Below are 21,488 nucleotides of genomic sequence, written 5' to 3'. Positions count from 1 at the left end.
GAGGAACCAGGTTCTCAGACCTTTATTTGAAACTTAAACCTCCCAAAGGGCCTTCCTCTGTGCCATCCCGGAGTGCATCAAACTCTGCCACTGAAGAAGCTACATGTGGGTACTGGCATCCCAGAAAGACGAAAGGCGGGGCCCAGGGAACCCGCCCCCTCTCTCTTGCCCCTGGCTCTGGCCGATGACTCGGTGGCTGGCACCCAGCTGCAGTCGCACCCAAGAAGGGCATGAGCCCCTGCCCCAGAGTTGATTCCCCAGCGCCCGGTGTTGCCCAAGGCACAGGGTGACTCCTCCCCGAGGACCCTCCCCTTCGGGGCGCGCGTCACTCTCCCCACCCCTGGGTCCCGACCCCAGCGGTTTCTCGTGCCCGAGTCACGCTGGGACAAGTCGCGGCAACCTGTCCAGGAGCCGCGGACCTCGGGCGCCTTCAGCCCAGGTCCCCATGGAGCTGCGGGTCGCCAACTCCAATGGCAGCTGCGAGAACGGTGCGTGCGGCTGTGGGGGTGGGGGGTGGGGGACGTAGGCGGGCGCTGCGCTTCTCACCTTGTCCCCACCATCCTCGCCACCTCCTCCTCACCTGCTGGGGCCAGAAGGCTGGGAAGGGGGAGGTCAGCATCATATATTCCCACTTGGTTCCCAAACTGTCCGAAGTTCCGGGTCTGCCGGAGATGTCACCTCCAGTGGCAGCTGCAGGGAGCTGAAGCAATTGAAAGAAGAAAAACAGAGCGCACTGGGGCAGGTGTCCTGTGAAAGCGGTGGGATAGAAAACTCAGGGGTACTGTCAGCTCATTGCAGGCTAGCCTTACACCTGCTGACGTATCTTTCCATCACCTAAACCAGAGAGTGGAGGAGCAGAGAGGCTCCACATCCCAAAATGACACAACACATTTTGAAAAGGGAAAGAAAGAACTTCAGACAGTGTTCAGGAATTACTCTTGACTTTCTGGAATTTTCTTAACTATGTAGACCTTGGTCCTATCACCGTTTAATCCCAGAAAAAAAAAAACACTCTAATATGAGGGCAGTTGTTTTATCTTTATTTTTGTTGTGCTTAGACAAAGACGTCTAAATTGTACAGAATAGCTTAAAATGTGTGATCCTCCTGCCTCAGTCCCTCTCAGTCAGGAAATAGAAGCCTGTGTCACTGGGCCTAGATTTTATTTTTAAATGTATTTATTACTAGTGTGCATATGTCTATGTCTCTCTCTCTCTCTCTCTCTCTCTCTCTCTCTTTCGTGTGTGTGTGTGTGTGTGTGTGTGTGTGTGTGTGTGTGTGTGTGTTCTTCTCTTTTCTTTCTTGCAATGGAAACTGAACCTAGAGCCTTGTATATGCTAGGAAGGCATGCTAACACTGGCCTTCATCCCCAGGGCATATAGTTGGCAATTTCACTGTGCCCATTCTAGAGATGCAGAAACAGAGGCTCTGGCAGCTCTAATAATTTGCTGCAGCATATACCACAGTGGGGAATATGAACCACCTCCTGGATTCAGACTCCTGGCCCTATGTGGCTGTTGTTCTCTGTTTCATCTAGAACTTTCTCTGCTTTCGTCCTGTCTTTGAAGCGCAGCCTGTGTGGTGCTCTGAGTCCCTAACTTCTGCCCTTCTTCATCGAAGAGCTTGAAGCCAGCACTTAAATGTTGCCTGAACCTCACTCAGTCTTCAGAGTAACCAGGCGGGCCATTTTCAGCCTCACTCCTTATCCCAAGTAGACATCTGTGGTTGTAGAACATTCTAGAGACAAAGATAAGGGTTATCCTCCTAGTACCTTTTTTTCTGAATCAAGTTCCCTTGGCCATCAGCTCTCTGGTTATAGCTTTGCTGTACTGGGAGAAAAGTTCCACTGATGTCCTGAGCTCAGGGGCACTGGCTGAGGTGAGCCCTCTAGCTCCGCCCACTATCAGTGAGCCGGATGAAGCAGGGGAAAGGTGAGGGAGCAGACTTTCTTGCCCGCATTTCCTGAGCTCAGGGAACTCCCCAGATGAGGTTCGTGGACAAGGATGCCCTGAGCCGGTGGAACAGGAGCGAGCAGGGCAGAACCGGTCTGATTGGGAGGAGATGATGACTTCTTTTCTCATAGCAAAAGACACACAAACGTCCCGCTGAATTTCAGCCCCAACTCCAGCAAATCTGTTTTCTTTATGGGACCTCAGTTTCCCCAACAGAAAATACGCGGGTCAGATGGGCTGTTTCGTTTGGTTTCCACTTTATTGCTTTTTTAAAACAGCATACAGAACGGAGGATCCTCTATGACAATTCCATAGACATCAATAATTGTGATGTCTCATATTTGCTCCCCTTCCACTTTCCGCTGCCCTTCCAACCCCTCACTATTTTTTAATGAATGCCTCCTTTTCTTTCTTCTGGTACCTGGGTGGGAACTCCCTACAGCATTGCCCATCCTAGGCTAGAGCTCTACCATTGAGATACATCCAAGACCACCTGGGTTTTCTGAAGGGCTCTTGTACCGGTTCTCCATGACTCTGGGGACACATTCAAAAGTCAACTTTGGCTTTATTCTGCTCCACCAAACTGCTACTCTGCTGCAGATGTGCCAAATCTTAAGCTCCCTGGTCTTGGGTTTGGGAAGCATCTAGGCAGAGTCGGAACTCCAGCATGGTCTGAAAGGGATCTGCTCTAGGCTTAGGTCCCTGACACTGAGGTCTAAACACTTGCGATATATGGTAGAGCTGAAACAGGCAGAAAGGCCAATAGCAAACATGATTGTGGGAACTGAGTAAACTGAAGAATTTCAAGGGCAGGTCTGTCTGAGAGTGATCCAGCTGCTACTGCCCCAAGGCTGTCATGGCCAGAGAGATGAGCTGACCCCTCTGAGCTTCCAGTACAATCCCAACTCTGAATGTTCCTGGGAAAGCACCCCAGTTTTGGGACTATTTGTAATGGTCAGATCTTAATGTATAGACCACAATGAAGATGGATGGATCCTCCACGTCCCTGCCCTGTGGGCAGCCTGTTTATCATGGGGCATGGGGTTTACTTTTGGCTTCGCCTTTATTACAGGTCAAACAAAACCAGGGTGGGTATGGCCATAAACTTACCTTTATTACAGTGTCCCCTTAGGAAGATGATTGAACTCAATCTCTTCTACTAAGGGTCTGGAAATGGTCTCTGTGACTGCTTCACTGAATGGCTGTTAAGAGTCCGCAAGGTAAACTCTAGAGCAGGGGGCCATGTGCATGGTAGCTGGCAGAGTCTCGGTTGTGCCTTCTTATGTTGCCCAGGATGTGTATAGCTTTGTGTGCCACTGAGGGTCTGCCCTTTGCTCCCAAGACTGCCCTTGGTGTCTGTGCTAGTGAGACAGGTGGGCAGCTGGCTCTGGGACCTGAGGAAAGAATCAGGCAAGAAGAGTGACGTGACGAGACAGATCTGTATGGGACTTTGGGAACACTGATCCAGTTGTGCCCTGAAAGGGTCCACAGCTGCTGACCTAGAAATAAGTCCCAAAATGGTGAGGTCCCAAGGACAGGAACCTCACTCCTCAGCAGGTTGGCCAGGGTCTGGGTAGACTCTGTGAGGTGACTTCCTACTCCAACTACATCCGGCATGAAGGTGAAGAAGCACCTGAGTGAGCTTATTACTGGAGAGCAAAAGACCGGATGTTAAGAGGGGTCCCTGAGGATGTGACAATGGCTAGGTTTACCTGGCTGTGTTTAGCAGTGCGGGAGGCATCAGTACCACAGGTTGGCATTTCAAAACCAGACAATCTGTATTAGTCCAGGTTTCCTAGGGCAACTGTCTCTATAGAATGAATGTACATTAAAAGAATGTTTGAAATGAGCTTATGTTGCAGTAGTGACAACAGTTACATTGCTCCTCGGAGGTTGAGAGCTGGGTAGTTACAAGGTCCTTGAGGCTGGGTGCCTCAGAAGTCAGGGCACTTCCACACTGACTGTCTTGCCCTGGAAAGCATAAGAACCTGCTAGTTGCTCTGTCCATTGAGATTGAGTGTCTCAGCCCTCCCAGTCTGCTGCTCAAATCCCGGAGAGTTCTTGCAGAGCAGCTGGTCCTCAGTGTATGAAAGAACCCCAGAAATGCTGGATCTGTCACCCGGGAAGGAATCTGCTATAGGAGAAACAAGGTAAATGAGCTCCAAGCATGAAGAAAGGCAGAGTGAGCAAAAGGCCAGTAATCTTCCTTCTGTCGTGCTCTTTTTTTAACCTGGGCTGCCACCTGAAAGTGGCAATTTCCATGTCAGTTAAGACAAACAGGACAAGTCCTCAGGTAAATCCCTATCCCCCAGCGAATTCACTGAAAACTGACATTATAACCAACCACAATCTTTGTGTCCTTGAGCAAGTAAACACACAGGCTCCATTTCTTTGTCTGTGGAATGGGGATTTTAAAAAGTCACCTATTCCATAGGAGGTCCTATAATTTGCTAAGTCCATGCAAATGATGTCCTTGGTGAGAAAACAGCTCAAAGCATTGAGGATTGGAAATACACTTTCTCTTTTCGTTCTGGTCTGGTGTTTGGGTAGAAACATGAAGTCCAAGTCAGAGGTCAATTCCAGCATCCTTAAGCCATGCCCACATCCTCAGTGTTGCTTTCACCATGCTTTTCCCTCCAGGTTCCATAGTCAGCCTCTACTGCTCCTCTCAAGAGGTCCTCTGTCAGATTGTGAGAGGCATCGGCCCTGAAGAGCCCTACAATGCCACTTTGATCACCTGGCAAGAGAGGATCAGGAAGAAGTATGGCTTCTACATCGGTGTGGGCCTCGCCTTCCTCTCCTGCTTCCTCATTGGCACCAGTGTCATCCTTAAGAAGAAAGGCCTCATTCGGCTTGTGGCCACAGGGGCCACAAGGGCAGGTAGGCTCCTCAGGCTCTAGGGGATGGGCAAGGGGCACCTGTGGTGGATGGCTTCCCTTTCCAGGGACTCAGGTGATAATCTGAGGATGGGGCCTCCAGTGGGCACTGGAGGCTCATTGTCAACCCTACTGAGAATCCCCACTGCCATAGCTGGAAACCTTCCTTTACAATCCAGTATTTCCCAAGAATTCCATGATGTCTACGTTAGGGTAAAGACAGAGAAGCTTCAGGATCAGACAGGAGAATCAGTCGCTCCAGGCTTTACCTCAGCTTGAATTCTTACCAGCCAGCCCTCCTGGAAAGTCACAACTTCTCCTGTGAAATGGGATCACAAATGCCCCAGCCCACATCAGGTCATACTCTCAGGGGCCCATGCACATCCAGGCAAACTGCTGCCCAAGTGCCAAGTCTTGCTCATTTGGGAAGACTGGGTGTGATTCCCTGAAATAATCCTCAAGAAAGGAAATTACACCGAAAGGAATTTATACCATCTGTTGAACTCAATCAGGTATGGCTTGCCTGCCGTGTACTAGGTGCAGTGTGAGACCTGGGGACAGAGTCCTGCGGTACATCTGATCGAATGAGAGAGACAGACAGCCCATAGGAAACCATCCTGTGGTGTGCTGAGTACCTCTGTTAGGAGGGGTGATACCGGTTCCTATGGGCATAGTTTGGAATATGTAAAGCTCAGATCTGGGTGCAGAAGGGAAGTTTTCTATAAATGTTGATTCTTACATTGAGACCTGGATGGTGAACCAGCAGGGAAAGGGGAGCCGAATCAGAGATGGGAGGAGCAGCAAGTGCCGAGGCTTAGAGGTGAGACCAGGCTAGATGGGGACCGGAAGGCAGTTCAGGATGACCAGAGAGTGCAGGGGCCGATAAGCCAGCTCAACAGGATCATGTAGAGTTTGAGTCGCATTTGGAATGGGAACAAATGGGAATGAATCACATTCATGATTTGCAAAGGATCCCTGGTTGCTGGGTAGAGACTGGATTAGAGTCCTGGAGTAGAAGCCATGGGAGGGCATTACCATGGGCGAGAGGTAGGACAGTAAAGGGATGTTGTAGATTCCAGGCATAGTTTGAGGAGGTAGAACTCACCTGCTTTGATGTTCCCTGCCTCCCAGGGGAGGGTAGAAGGATGTGACTCAGGCTTCTGTAACTTGAGCAACCAGGAGATGATGGCAGCAGTGTTCTGCAGTGAATGCAGAGGGAGAAACAGGTTTGGGGAAGATGGCCTGTTCTTGTTCGGACCTGTTCATCGCCTGACTCTTTCCCACGAGACGCTGTGCTTTAGACACAGGCTGTTCCGATTACAATTCTGCTTTCTTGATTGCTGTTAGTGCAGCCTTGGGCAAGAAATGTGTTTTTCTATACCCCGGTTTCCTCATCTAGAAACTCCACAAAGAGCAGCATCAATTTGACAGACTAGTGATGGAGCACAGCACCTATCCTAGCTTGCATTTTATTGCTGTGATAAAACACTGTGAGCAAAAGGAAGTCAGGCAGGAACTGAAGCAGTAGGACAGGCCACTTACTGGCTTGCTCCTCATGGCTAGCTCGGCATGCTTTTTTTTTTTTTTTTTTTTTTGACAACACAGACTGCCTTCCCAGGGATGGCATCAGCTACAGTGGCTGGACTCCCACATAAAACATCAGTCAAGAACTATTCCACAGACTTACCTCCAGACCAATTTGTTTGAGGCAGAGACCACTACTGAAGGTCTTGTTCTCAGATCGCTCTAGCATTTTGAGTTGACAAAACACTAACCAGGACAGTACCATCCCAGCAGAGATAGAGCGAGAAGGATCGTGAAGTCAAAGCCAGCCTACACTACGTAGTGAGTTCATGCGTACGATCTCTCTAAACTCCTGTCGAGGTTGTCTAGAGCCACGGAACTTACGGAATGCCTCTCTATATTAAGGGAACTCATTGGAATGACTTACAGTCTGCAGTGCAACTAACCCAACCATGGGCAGCTGTGGATGGGAAGTCCAAGAATCTAGTAGTTACTCAGTCCCGTGAGCTTGGGTGTTTCAGCTGCTCTTCTGTATATGCTGGAACCCTGAAGAAGTAGTTCCAACAGATGTGCTGGCAAGTAAGTGCAAGCAGGGGAAGAAGAGTGAGTCTTCCTTCTTCCATTGTCCTTATGTAGGCCCCCAGCAGAAGGTGTGGTCCAGACTAAAAGTGTACCACCATGCCTGGACTTGGAACTTGCTCTGTCTGAGGCTGGCCTTGAACTCAGAGGCTTGCTTGCCTCTGTCTTCTGGGATTAAAGGCTTGTAGTACCTTGCCTGAGCCTAAATGTTTCCTGGCCACTAGGCCTCAAGATCTGGATCAAAAGCGTGTATCATCCCAAGTCAAGATCCAGAACAGAAGCCTGTGTCTTCCAGACTCAAGATCTGGAATCCAAGGCGTGCCCTCCATTTCTGGATTGTAGTTCATTCTAGATATAGTCAAGGTGACCACCAGGAATAGCCATCACACCTGCATAGTGAGATCCTCTGTTAAAAAAATGAGAGGGGGAGAGGGGCTCAACAGTTCGGTGGTAGAATGCTTGTCTAGTGTGTACAAGGCTCTGGGTTGGGTCATCACCCTTGATATATAAAAAGGAGGGAGACAAGTAGTATCTGAATAGTTATTCAGATGTCATGTACAAGATGATTGTGTCTTATGTAAAATGATCAGAAACAAAACTGTTGGTGTATCAGATTTATTATTCATATTTAGGAGTATTTTGCATATGAATGAGATATCTTGAGGATGGGACTCAAGTCTGAAAGTAAAACTCCTTCTGTCCCCCCACCCCTTTACCTTTCACAAAGAACTGAAGGTGATTTTACATGGCTAGTTAGTAACTTGGTGCATGAAAAATAAGTTTAATGCTATGGGATTTTCTATATGGTGTTATGTCAGCATTGGGATTTTGGTAGGCATTTTACTTTAGGGGGCTTAAGACCAGGGCTGCTCAGCTATAACATTTTTAGAAAGAGCCATGCCCTCAGCTCTAGTACCACAATCAGCATTACCTAAGCAGGTGGGTCTAGGCGGACCCACGATGTATTCCATGATGAATGACTGGGCTTGGGATATAGCTCAGTTGGCAGAATGATGACCTGGCTTATACAAGGCCCTGGGTACCATCTCAGCATCACATAAACCAGGCATGATACATGCCTGCAATCTAAGTACTTGAGAGGTAGAAGCAGGAGAAATTCAGGGTTGTCCTGGACTACGTATGAAAATCTAGGCCAGCCTGTGTAAGAGACTATGTCTCAAGGAGGAAAAAAGAAAAAAGAAAAGAAAAACACTGGGATATGTAGGGATACATTTGAGGCAAGGGTCATTACTGCCCTTCATTCATTCACACAAGTGTTTGGCAGGCAGTGACCTTAAGAAAAATGTCTGCTTATGCTCACTGAAGAACAGAGCAAGTGTGATTGACTAACCATTCAGAAAGATGGCGTCCCTAGGATCTGCCCTGCCCTAGTCTCCTGTCTCACAGTCTTCTGAGACTACAGCTCCTAGGTAAAGTGCATTTAACATGGCATGGAGAGTAACACTTTTACAGACCTAATAAGAACAAAAGAATTTGTGTTTAGAAAAATCAATGTTCTAAGAATAGCCACCTCTCCTCAGGTCTTTCTACTACCATCATCGTTGTCATGGTTGTTTCATACTGTTCAGCACTGGCTAAGCTGTGGGTTCTGAGCAAAGCACACAAAGTTCTTGATGCTCCTAATGCCACGAGGGGAAAGAGCTGAAGATGAACAGATGAGCTACATTTTTAAGTGACAAGAGCCGGGAAGGGGAATGGCCACCTCAAGGAGAAGCAATAGTAATTAGAGACCAGACTGGGCACCTCTGGGAAACAGCAGAGACCCCCATAGTGGGTTTGGATTCAGACCAACACTAGAGGAGAGCACACAGGGAGACACACAGATCAAGAGCTTGGGGGCAGGAAAGAGCTAATGATTCTTGAATCTGAAAGTACAACCAGAGTGTTTGCGGAGGTAGATGGGACAAAGCCTCTGCCTGTCCCCATAAGGATTAGGGCTTTGTTTGAAGGGTAAGTAGAAGACACTGGGCAGCTATATGGAGGAAAGTGGTACAATTTGCCTTTTTTCAAAACCACTGGCTGCCATGCAAGAAACAAGTTGCTACCGGAATAAGCATATGGTCACGGTATCTCGTAACAAAGCCATTGCTTCTCTTGGCCAGACATGATGGAGTAGGAGGTGGGGGCAGTTTGCTTTTTGGTGACAGAATCAGCCATACAGACTTGGATGCAGAAGGAAGGGGGAGAAGGGCCTCTGGTTTCTAGAAGTGTCATTTACTGAGTTTCATTTAGCAAGTAGCAGAGTTGCAAAGGAATGTCAAGAGTCATGTTGAGGGCAGAGATCGGGGCATCTGTAAAAGAAGCGACAGATGCTGATGAGTAGTTAGACACACAGCTGGATTCAAAAGACAAGTCCAAGCCACAGATAGGAAACAGGGCCACTGGATATAAATGCTAAGAAGCAAGTTCTGGGGGACAGTTAAGGGAGTCAAGGCAGGACCCCACAAGCTGTCACCAACGCTTAACTTTGCATCTATTCCCTTCTATAGTGAACGGAGGCTACGGTTACCTGAAGGACCCAATGTGGTGGGCTGGCTTTGCTACCAGTAAGTGGCTTCTTTCACTACCAAGAACAGTGATCTATTGATAGCTGGAATGGAGACGAAGGGAAAGGGAGATGAAATTGTCCTGTCTCTGTTATAGACACTGGGAGCCCAAGGCCAAGCTCCTTGGGAAAATCTTGTCCCTGCAGACATCTTATTCTGAGCAATTACTTTCTCAGCCCCCAAGGAAGTCCCTTCTGTAAAGATAAGGATACAGGTACAGAGGATTGAGGTGGAGCTCATGTGGGAGAGCATTTGCCTAGTGTGCACAAAGCCCTCGGTTCAGTCCTTACCTTGGGCTGAGCTAGCCTACTCACCACCTGTCTTCACACACAACACCCTGGCTGTGCTCTCAGCAGGCAAATGGAAAAGGTTCTTGCAGGGAAGGGCAGACTAGAAACTCAGACAATTGGAAAGTTCCTTTTGGTTCCTTGATAAAAGCCATTTCTAAGCTGCCTGTCTTGGACTATTATTGTCTTGGTTTTGTTTTCTTGCTGTGATTAAAACACTGACCCAGAGTGACTCCAGGAGAAGAGGGTTTGGTTGACTTCCTGGTTTCTGTGAAGTTACTTTAGGTTCTGTCCATCACAGAGGAAAGCCAAGGCAGGAACTCAACAACTGAAGCAGAGGCCACCGAGGAGTGTTGGCTATTGGCTTACTTCTCCTAGCTCACTCTGTGTTCTTATAAACCCCAGGGCCACTTGCTAAAATGTGCAATCAAAAAGATGTCCCATGGACTTATCTCCAGGCCAGTCTGATGTGACACTTTCCTTCTCAGATGAGAGTAGATTGTGTCAAATTGATTAAAACAACAATAACAATAACAACAACAACAAATACAAAACAACTAATCCACATAACTGTCCACAATTCCCCCGAGTAAAGACTAGTTCATGGACCAAGTGGTACTCAAAGAATCCATAATGGTAACTACTTCTTTATTGAATTTTCTAGAACCTATTTTAAAGGTAGAGATGAAAACATGTCAGCCTAAGATACATACTGAACAGAGTATGTACTGAAAGCTAAAGGACATTCCAAAACATGGCAGTTTCTCAGCTCACTGTGAGCTCAGGGACTAGGGCCTTGCCACCTTTACAGTACAGTGGGAGAACACAGCAGAGTGGGTCTGACCTTGTCTCAAGGAGACAGCATCCAGAAGGGATCTTAAGGAGTGCTGGTCTTGGGTTTTAGGTACAGTTGAACTGACCGACGCCATCTCTGCCCAGATTCATCTGGAATGGACGTGGTGCCTTGGAGTCACCCTGGCCTCTTTTCTCCTCTAATTTCCTAGTGTCTGCTGGAGAAGTTGCCAACTTCGGGGCCTATGCGTTTGCACCTGCGACAGTTGTCACACCGCTGGGAGCACTGAGCGTCCTCATAAGGTCACTGTCCCCTCTTTTGACACCTCTGGCTATTTCCTAGTTTCAGTTTCTTGAGAACCTGAATTTACCAAAGTGGGAGCAGCTACCCCAAGCTAGTCCAAGTCCTGGAAAGAAGGCACATGCTATTCGGAGCTCCAGGCCCTCATGGATGGCTGCCATGGGCCTCAGTATCCCCTCAATGAACCAAGAGCATGAGCCCCAGTGTTCTTTTGTTTATAGTGTGTATGTAGTTTTTGTACATGTGAATATGTATAGTTGTGTATACAGATGCATGTGCATATGTATATACTTCTGTGTAAGCTGTCTGTGGAGGGCAGAGGGCAGAGGTCATTGTCTTCCTTAGTTTCTACCTTAGTTTTTCAACAATGTCTCACACTGCCTGGAGCTCACCAATTAATTGTGTAGGCTGTCTGTCCAATAAGTTCGGGAATCCTCTGGTTTCTGCCTCCCCAGCACAAGGATTATAGGCATAAACCACCACAGCTTGTGTTTAGGTGGGTGCTGGGGATTTGAACTCAGGTCCTCAATGCTTGCCATCTTCCCAGCCCCAAGTACTAAGCCATGCTCAAACCTTAGCAGCTATGGATCCATAAGTCTTGGAGTCAAGCCTTAATTCTTCCATATGCAAAATAGAATGCTAATGATACAGACCCAGAGAGCTAAATGGGGCTACAACATATCCAGCGGATTTAGAAGAAATGAGCTCCAAGCATCCATGGTGACAATTTACAGAGGAAAAGTACACATTAAATCATCTGAATGTAATCTGTGTACTAACTTACTTAATCCTTCCACTCGTTCCCAAGACCCAGAGGGGTTAACTACTTTGGCCAAGGTAACTTTCCAGCAAGTTCTACTTCTTGGTCTATTTCTTTTCCTTGAGTGGTAGAGCAAACCTTCTTCCACTTATGTATGTCAATATGAAGACAATGTTGTCAGACCAGGATCCACCTACGGAGTATAATTCCAGACGCCAAGTGTTAGCAGCCCAGCCTTGCTAGACTATGTTGCCTCTCAGTAAAGACTTTGCAAACAACAGTTTTAAAAACCAAGACTGTTAGAGCTGGTGATCTAGGGTAAAGTACTCGCCTAATATGCCTGGGTTTGACGGCTACCATCCCCAAACCAACCAAACCGATAATTCAATAAAAAAATTACACCTCATCTTAACACCCCATTTCTCTCAAGCTATGAACATAGGTACTTCTGTGGGAGTCCTTAAGCCACATCTGAGGGATACTTTCATTTAGGGGCTACCTCTGGAGCTCTGATAAACCCCAGCCAACCACACCTGGCACCCACAATCCCTTCTGTGTTGTTTTTCCACTTGGTGATAATTTCGAAACATTTACAATTGTGAGGCAAGTAGATTCCTGACTCTCAGTGCATGACTGGCCTGACTGGTGTCGCTGCTCAGTCCCAAGCACTTCCCAAACCTGATGTGTTTACAAATTCCCACTCCTGGGATGTTTTGAGAGGCATAGGATCCTCCACCGCTTGGTGCTGCCTGTGTGAAATAGTTGGGGCTCTAGCCTTGCCCAATTTGCATATAGTCCCAGGACCACTTACCCTGGGTTGGCACTGCCCACTGGGATCTGAGCCAGTCCATATCAATCACCAATCAAGAAAATGGTCCACAGGCTTGCCTTCAAGCCAAGACTTTTTGATGCTACCCAGGGCAGCCAATACCTTTTTAGTGTAAACTAATGCCACCTTCGTAATGCAAGTGAGGCTCATTCCCAGCCTGCCCAGGCCCCCATTTTCTTCCTAGAAGAAACAGAAGGAACAGAAATGATACCACCAAGCTACAGGATCTTGCTCAGGAAAGACTCTGGAAAGCATAAAGGTTCTCTTTAACATAAAGGGAAAACCCACTAGCTTTGTAATAAGATCAACGTATTGTTCAAAACCTGCCTTTGCCGCTTACCAGTCAAAGGACTTTGCTGAATCATTTAAACTTCCGTGAGCTCAGTTTTCCTATCTGTAAACTGGGAGCAGTGCATGTGCTAAGTCATATAGTTGTCCAATTGACACCAACACAGTACCTCTTAAATACATGGCCCAAGACATAGTGTCTATCATTAACAGTGTGGTGATTTATATTGGCATATACACGTGAAGGAGAAGTAGATTCATATTCTATGACCCAAGGAACAGAAATGGAGCAGGAAATAGAAACTGCCAGGAAGAGCATTTGAAGTAAGTAGTGTGAATCTGCAATGTACTCATTTGGCTCGTTCCCTGCTATGGGAGCGTATGAGCCATGGTGGAAAAACATCTCCTAGCAATACTGCAGGACAGTGCGTTCAGCCGATCGGGAGTCGGACAAGAGCACTTTGAAAGGCTCCCTCAACTTGTCTTAGTTTGCTTTTTATTGGTATGATGAGACACCATTACCAAAAGTAACTTGGAGAGAAAGGCCTGACAAATTACAGACCGTCATGGCGGAAAGCCAAGGACTTAGAAGCAGAAACTAAAGCAGAAGTCACATAGGAGTTTGCTCCTCTTGGCTTGTTCAGTTTGCTTCCTTATACACCCCAGGACTACGCAGGGATGGTACTGCCCACTGCTCATCCACATCAATCCAGAAAATGCCCTCATAGGCTTGCCTACAGGCCAATCTGATGGCAGCATTTGCTAATCTGACGTTCCCGCTTCTCAGATGACTCTAGCTTGTGTCAACTTGACAATAAACCAACCACGAACTTTTGGATTTGGGGACAGTTTCCATTTCAAACATAAAAGAGATCTACATGCTTCTTCTGCTTCTCCAGCACACATTACAATCCCCTAGAAATGTGTTTCTACTTTTGAAAGTTTGGGGTTGGACGGAAGGAATCTAGGAAGCTCTTTACAGAGAGAAGTAAGTTCCAGACTCTTGTTCTCCATAAGTGTTTACTCGGCCCCCATGTGTCTTTTGGGGGCTGGGATAGGCACCCCCTTCAATCCCTTTCTCCCATCCTCCTATACAGTGCGGTCTTCTCCTCCTATTGCCTGGGAGAGAGCCTGAATCTACTAGGGAAGCTGGGCTGTGTGATCTGCATGGCTGGCAGCACAGTGATGGTCATACATGCCCCCAAAGAGGAGAAGATCACGACCGTTGCAGAGATGGCTTCCAAGATGAAAGACACAGGTAGGCTTCAAGCACTGGGTTTGCAGAAAATGCTAAGGGGTGAACTGTGTATAGACGGCCTAATTGGGCTCTGGCCATCTTCATGCTGCCCCCTTGAGGAAAAGGTGAACAACAGAAAGGAAGCTGGGTGGTACCTGTTAGCAAGGCTTCCTGGGTTGATGTGAATACAAAGTATTTCTTGTTCATCATGCCCCAGGCATGTCTCTAAACACACATTATTTTTATCATTTTATGCAAGACGATACATCATCTCATAAAATAGCTCTTCAAGATAAAGGGAATCCCATTGTTTGATCCTTTTTTTTTTCCAAATGAGGAAACTAAAGTCTTAAGAGTTTAGTAACTTGCATGAGTTACTAGAAGGTCTGAGGCTGGGACTAGAACCCACATGTGTCAGGTTAGAAGCCCGGGGCCCTGGATACTATCCGATTCCTTCACTGAATAACTTGTACCCATCTTTCCTGAAGGGTTCATCGTATTTGCTGTCCTTCTGGTGGTGTCTTGCCTCATCCTCATCTTCATTGTGGCCCCACGTTATGGGCAAAGGAATATCCTCATTTACATCATCATCTGCTCGGTGATCGGATCCTTCTCTGTGACAGCCGTCAAGGGGCTCGGCGTCACCATTAGGAACTTCTTCCAGGGCTTACCAGTTGTGCATCACCCCCTCCCCTATATCCTGTCCCTCATCCTGGGGCTTTCCATCATCATCCAGGTCAACTTCCTCAACAGGGCACTGGATATTTTTAACACCTCCTTGGTCTTCCCCATCTACTACGTCTTCTTCACCACAGTGGTGGTGGTCTCCTCCATCGTCCTCTTCAAGGAGTGGTACACCATGTCTGCTGTGGACATTGTGGGCACCCTGTCTGGCTTTGTCACCATCATCCTGGGTGTTTTCATGCTCCATGCTTTCAAGGATTTGGACATCAGCCAAATCAGCTTGCCCCACACGCACAAAAACACAACTCCAGCCCCTGCCCCAGAGCCCACAGTCATTAAACTAGAAGACAAGAATGTCCTTGTGGACAACATAGAACTTGCCAGCACACCATCACCACAACAGAAGCCCAAAGTATTTATGATCCACTCTTAAAGCCTGGAATACATGAGTAAGAGGAGACATCCAATGGTCCAGCCTGACCTCTTAAGATCATAACTACCTGGTTACTTTCAGCACATCTGTTGCCGAGGGCTATTTTTTTTCCTCTGATATACTGATTTATACCTCACTGCTGTTCCTAGAAGAAAACAAATCCCTACCCAATAAGGTAGGTGGCAGCACTTCCTGGAGATACAGCCTTGGTGACTAAATGCACAAGTTTCTGTCAGAGCCAGCAAGCCCTTAGAGCCTCTTCCCTCTGGTTCCCTCAACACCACCATGTTGTTGGTTGAATTTGACCTGCTGAATGTAGCCCAGCTCAAGAACTTCCCTCAGATATTGGTCATCAGGAAATCCTTTCTACCAGTTAGCCTGTCAAGCTGGACTTCTCAGTCCTTAGCCCCAGGAATGGAGCTTGTGAGGGACTGCAGAGCAATCTGTATGCCTCGTCATGCCACGGTGTATAGCAAGCACATGCCGAGTAGCCTGGTGTTTCTTGTAGACGGAAGCAAGACCCCAGCTGACTTTCTTACTGTGAATACCACCTGAAGTCTCAGGGAAGTTTCAACTGGCCTGTTCTCCAAGCACTCCAGCCTGGAGGTCACCTCTTGTCTGTGTCTCCAGTGGCAGGCACCACTACCCTTCCCTCCCTGTGTCCATCTGTCATTGACACATGTAGGCTGTAACCTTAGAACCAACAGCAGAGGATGCCTCCTAGTCCAGCTCTGTTGTTCAAACCCACGTTCACTTAGCAGCCTCTGGGACAAGAACAGCAGACTGCTGTCGTGGTGGCATTTAGCAAAATGCATTTTCTTTGCATCGAGAAGTTGACCATAATATGACTTGGAGAGGCAGGGGAGAGTATAAGAAACAGTGTCATGGTTGTCAGAGTGGAGTCATGGGCTCTCTGGAAACCTGGATGTAATGTTTGACCTGATTCAGACCCGAGAAAGGACCAGACCTGAAAAAGTATGGGGGAAATTCCGAGCTGTATCTAGTGGAATTGGATTCGCATCCCAGTGACCAAGTGGGAGGTCAGGCTTGACATAGCCTTGTTGGCCCAACTGGAACTGAGTTTATCTCCGTTGACAACTTAGCCGTCCACACAGGAAACAGCATGCTGTAGCTCCTTCCCCTGCTCTTGGGGCCACCTTTGGTGACCTCACCATTTGGCCAGAAGCAGGCAGAGAATAGCAGCTGGAGAGAGAAAATGGGGTCCTTTTCTTCCTAGCCTCTTATAGCCATGTAAGTGGAAGTGTAGGCTTGACACATGGACCATAAGAGAGTGAAGTTAGGAGCCAGTTTGAGGGAAAGGGGAAACTCGATCTTCAGTTCAGGTAGCACTGCCGAGTTCCCAGCCTACATCCTGTGCCCCCATCTGATCCCCACAGCCAGGTCAAACTGTTTCTAGCCTTGGACAAGCTCTTAGGGCAGATCAACACTCTGGGCCCCCGTACCCTCCCACCTCCAATCCCCAGTATTTTAATGAATGTGGATTTCTGACTGTGACTGAAATCAATGCAATACATTGGCTCTTGGGGGTGGTGGCAAACGGAGGGATTTGAGAGTGTGGGCTCTGGGGTCAGTAATAAAGACTTCGGAGTGTGTTTACTTGACAAATGTCCTGACCTTCCCTGAACATGGAGTAAATTCACTCTACTGGTCCCTCTCTCATACTGCGATGCCAGCTCCCGATCTCCAAAGCAAAGCCCTCCTGTGTCTTCCAAGATCTGCCCTCACTCAAGCGGGGAAGGTTGCTGTATTTCTGAGTACCAGTCACTCAGACAATGGCTACGTCTTTAGTAGGGAGCCAGGCGTGTGGCAAAAAGCTTATGAAATAAGAAGGATGCTGCTTCCCTAGCATCAGTGTGAGGGTTCAATGAGGTGCCTATCAGGGTATTATTACTGTGAGAGACACCATGACCGTGGCAACTTCTATAAAGGAAAACATTTCACTGGGGCTTGCCTACAGTTCAGAGGTCTACTCTATTAGCATGGCGGCACACAGGCAGACATGGTGCCGGAGAGGTAGCTCAGAGTTCTGCATCTGGATCCACAGGCATCAGGAAGAAAGAGACACTGATCCTGGCTTGAGCTTCTGAAACCTTAGAGCCTGACCCCAGTGACACACTTCCTCTGACAAGGCCACACCTACTCCATCAAGGCCACACCTCCTTTAATGCCTCTCCTTATGAGTCTGTGGGGGCCATTTTCATTGAGACCTATACAGTAAAGCTCCTGTGGTTACCAGTAATCTTAGAAAACCTCAAAACTGAGGCTGGGAGGAAATGAGTGTGGTAGTGAGAGACACTAGCAGTATGAACTGACTCTACACAAGCCCAGGGACTTTAAAGTACACACAACCTGGCCTCCCTTTACCTACCTACTCAGCCCATGAGACCCACACTAAGTCTCTCCCCTTCATTAAATCACACCCCCTAGTGAAGAGAGGTGGTCACAGAGTATCTCAGCTGTCTTCTAAAGGCAACAGTGTAGAAGAATGTTCTAGAATCTAAAAGAGTATTAAAGCCTTTGGTGATCCAAGATCTAATGAAGCCAGACCATCTTGAGCACAGGTATGAAGCAGGCAAACCTCTCTACTGGCCATGGGAAAATGTGGGGCTTCACTGTGGCTCAGGTCATGGCCTACTGGGAAGACTGGTCGTCTGTGTGAAACCCCTAAGACATTCATGTCACATGCCTTAAGTGGTCCAGGCAGTGGGATACCGAAACAATTCACACGCAAAAGAGCTGTCCAAACAGATAGCATTTCCTAATGACAATTTGTTTTAATTAAATACAAACAAGGAGGAAAAAAAAACAAAAAACAAGAAAAAACAAAACAAGGCACCACGGCCCATTCAAGTATTTTGCATAGATGTACAAATATTGTAAACAATCAATAGGAGGACATGAGAGGAGAGGACTATTTCCTGTGAACAATCTCCCGAATCAAAAGAAAATTCACATTTGCCCTGGATCCCAGACAGACATATACACAGTCATACAAGAGGACACTGGGTGCATGACTTTGGGCTGCTGGGCTTGGGTTCTACAGAACCTCTCCCTAGCAGGCTTCCCTGGGAGAGGGGCACCTTTCCAGTTGGTGTCCCTGGCTTGTGTGTGGAGTCCTTTTGGGTCTGTCATGACACGCATTTGACAAAATGACTAACCTCCAATTTTAAGAATACAAGTCTCACGCCCACTTTGTCAAATAAGCAAATTCATTGAGCCCAGAGGAGACACTGAAGGATTACTGGAGCGTGGCAGGGAGCTACTGCAACAGAAGGGACTGTTGAATTGCAGAGAGCATCCAGACCCTAACATCTACAATGTTTTGGAGCAGGGGTTAAAAGGGGCTTTTCTCTTACGGGTGGAAGTCACCAAGGCTAGAAGGAATAGGAAGCAAGCAGGGAGTTGCAATGTGGAAGGGATTAGCCAAGGCTACACATCTTACAGAGATTGGGAGCTGAGGTTTACAGGTCAGAAATGGCTTTGCAGTTCTAAGGTTGGCAGGGGCTATGGCTGAGGGATGTAGATCAGTTGGTAGGGTGGTTGCCTATAGACACATGAAGGTCTGTGTTTGAACCCAGGACCACATGAAGCATGGTAGCACACACTGGCAGTCTGAGCACGCGGGAAGAAGCCAGCACTCAGGAGTTCAAAGGTCACCCTCAGTTTTCTTTCTCTACTTTTGAAGTGACTTGAAGGCCAACCTAGGATACTTGAGATCCTGTCTTAATTTTTACTTGTTTTTGTAGAGTTGATTTTTTTTTCTCGGTGTGGCCCTGGCTGTCCTGGAACTTCCTTTTTAGACCAGGCTACCCTCATACTCAAGAGATTCACCTACCTCTCCTGGGACTAAAGGTGTACACCACGAAATCCAGCTCCAAACCTTCCCTCAGCCCACTGGAGCCTTGGCTTCGACCTATTCCAACGCCTTCTGACATCTCTCTTCAGTGGCCAGGAACAGAGACGCCTTGGACAGTTATTTCTAGTCTTGCTCACTTTCTATGCATAAGAAAAGGCCTTTTCAGTCTTGCATGCCCTCACAGACTTGGTGTAGGTAGACCAAAGTGTTCTGTTGCAAGCGCCCCCTCCTCCCCGTGTGGTAATATTCTTTCATCTCCTAAGTGACAATCCTTTGGGACGAGCCCTGTCTTTGAAGCCTAGGTACACCTGTACGGGACCCTTCACAATGCAGACGGGAAGGGATTCCTACCTGTGACAGCCTCCCTGGCTTTTGGAGAGTAGCTGCCAGCATTTCTACCGAGTTAAAAAATCCTGCCCTCTTACGGTTCACAGTATAGTTTTATGGGATGGAGGTGGTACGAGAGTAACGAAAGAGAAAAAAGCCGAAGTGATTGCCAATGAGCAAGGAAATGGGTCTTTTTTCTGATGTGGCTCAAGGGAAAGAAAGTGGAGGGTTTCTAACTTTGTGGTGAGAATCGGGGTGGCCTCTGTCTCTAGGGCCCAAGCTGTAGTTACTGGGCATCTGGTAAAGCACAGAAATGAGACACTGACACAGGAGATGGACCAAGGCCTTAAGTAAGATTTTGGATCACACTCAGAGAGTGTGAACGGCACAGTTACCCTGAAAAGAAAAGAGATGTTTTCCTGAGATCTTTCTACCCGCCAGCCATGTATGCTGTATCTCTCACTTGTCTCTGTGAGGAGATAGAAGGAGGCCTCGGGGTGGTAATGGGGAGTCAAAAGCTTGCCTCTTCCTCTGGAGGGTTCCAAGAGCTAACAACCGCTCGCTGCGGTTGGCAGGAAGGCCCCTAGAGAGCCCTCTGGAGTGCTATTAGCACCTTTTTTGGGGGTGGAAGATGGCCTCTTCGAGGCCAGGCCTGGCAAATGTGTGAAAACTGTTCTAGGAGGCAGAGCACCAAGCAAGAGGAGGTCCATGCCAGTCCCATTCCCACCTCCCAGCATCTTCCAAGACAATCACATAGGAGCAGTAACCAGGAGAGAACTGATGGAAGTGCTTGGTTGAAGAGAGTTAACTGTGACTGTCAACTGTGATCTGTTCATAGTCAACAATCTCACCTCAGAGCTGACCACCAGGGAGGGGCTGGTGCCCCTGCATAGACGTTACTAATAGCCAGGATTCCAAACATGTCAGTCCCCCCTCAGTATAACTGTGGCTGTCCTGGAGAACCTTACTTAGATATAGGTCAGGAATAAGGAAGGAGGCCCCTTATCCTGTTTGAGGCCATAAAATACAAGTACACGCAGAGCTGTCTGTCTGTCTGTCTGCCTGCCTGTCTCTCTCTCACTGTCTCTGTCACACACACACACACACACACACACACACACACACACACACACACACACACACGCCCACTCGGCTCAATGCTCTTGCGATCCAGTGCAGAAAGTCCAGTGGCTACCCCATGAGGCAGGATCCTGATTTGGAGGTCACTAGCATATAGTCACCAGCAAGTCAGGACTGCAGTGGTCCACCACCAAAGCACCATAGGCTAGGGATGCTGAAAGAGGAGGAGAAGGGGACACATGGAACACTGGGATGTACGGCTGGGGATTCTAAAAGTCCTTAGCAACCTTTGGCATCACGGCTCAGAGGGGACACAGGCTGACCGCTCCCCCCTGCTGTCTACACTACTTACAAATAGTACCTGTCTGAGTCAGAGTGACCCATGTAAATATGGGAGTGGGAATGTGAAGAATGGCGGGGGGTGAGGGAGCATGGCTTGTCACATGCAGCCACATAGCCGGGAACAGGCACCTTGACCAAGCCTTGGGGCAGGGATGCAGCTTCCTCGGGCCATAAAAGCTAAGAGACAGTAAGGCCCAGCCTGGGAGGCCAATCACTGAAGCTCCTGTGTGTACCTGCCAGCAGAGGACCCAGATGGATACCTTCTCCAAGCTCGGCACAGGAGGACCCCAGCTCAAGACTTCCCTGAGCATTGTTGGTAGCTCTTGGCTAGCGGGCTGAGGGAGAATCTTCCCCAAACCTCCTCCACATGTTTCCCTTTCCTACCCGGGCTGTATATTGCACAGGACAACACTTAGAAGCCATCGGCTATGAGACCCTCTGGGTCTCAGAGGAAGCAGGAGGCACTAGGGCAAGAAGGGAGATTCTGGGGATGAGGTGGGTTCCAGAAGGCTGCAGAAGCTTCAGGGTGGCCAAGCAGGCTTCTTCCTTCTGGACCTTCCATGGCATCCGGAGTCTTCAAGCGAAACAAGAAACTTCTAGACACGTCTAGATCTTGGAGCTGGTTATCCCTCCAATCCTCTGTGATCGGTACTCAGGAAGCTAGAAAGGAAAAGAAAAGATGTGACCTCAGCAAGTCTGGACTGCAGTGGTCCGCTGGCCAATGGAACATTGGGCAACTGGCCTCTTGTTCTTGA

The 21,488-nt window shown here is 48.0% G+C and overlaps 2 protein-coding genes across 4 annotated transcripts in view; one reads left to right on the top strand and one right to left on the bottom strand.

The window, feature by feature from the left end:
* The first annotated feature begins 365 nt into the window (after positions 1–365).
* Nipal4 (NIPA-like domain containing 4) lies at positions 366–17,071 on the top strand. Its single transcript, NM_001106995.1, is given in 6 exon segments — positions 366–488; positions 4,591–4,830; positions 9,440–9,496; positions 10,788–10,878; positions 13,851–14,011; positions 14,479–17,071. Coding segments are annotated over 6 exon segments (1,221 nt in total). The 5' UTR covers positions 366–445; the 3' UTR covers positions 15,108–17,071.
* An 811-nt stretch (positions 17,072–17,882) lies between these two features.
* Adam19 (ADAM metallopeptidase domain 19) overlaps positions 17,883–21,488 on the bottom strand; it is a 91,766-nt gene continuing 88,160 nt past the window's right edge. For 2 of the 3 annotated variants that reach the window (XM_087571624.1, XM_087571625.1), the window contains one exon: positions 17,883–21,393. In XM_087571624.1, the coding sequence (XP_087427750.1) occupies positions 21,340–21,393 (54 nt within the window). In that variant the 3' untranslated portion in view covers positions 17,883–21,339. 3 annotated transcript variants of the gene reach the window in all.

Source organism: Rattus norvegicus, chromosome 10 (genome assembly GCF_021556685.1).
Source record: "Rattus norvegicus strain SHRSP/BbbUtx chromosome 10, alternate assembly SHRSP_T2T, whole genome shotgun sequence".
NCBI lineage: Eukaryota > Metazoa > Chordata > Mammalia > Rodentia > Muridae > Rattus > Rattus norvegicus.
Note: the sequence above shows the minus strand (reverse complement) of the source record. Positions and strands in the feature narration are given on the sequence as shown.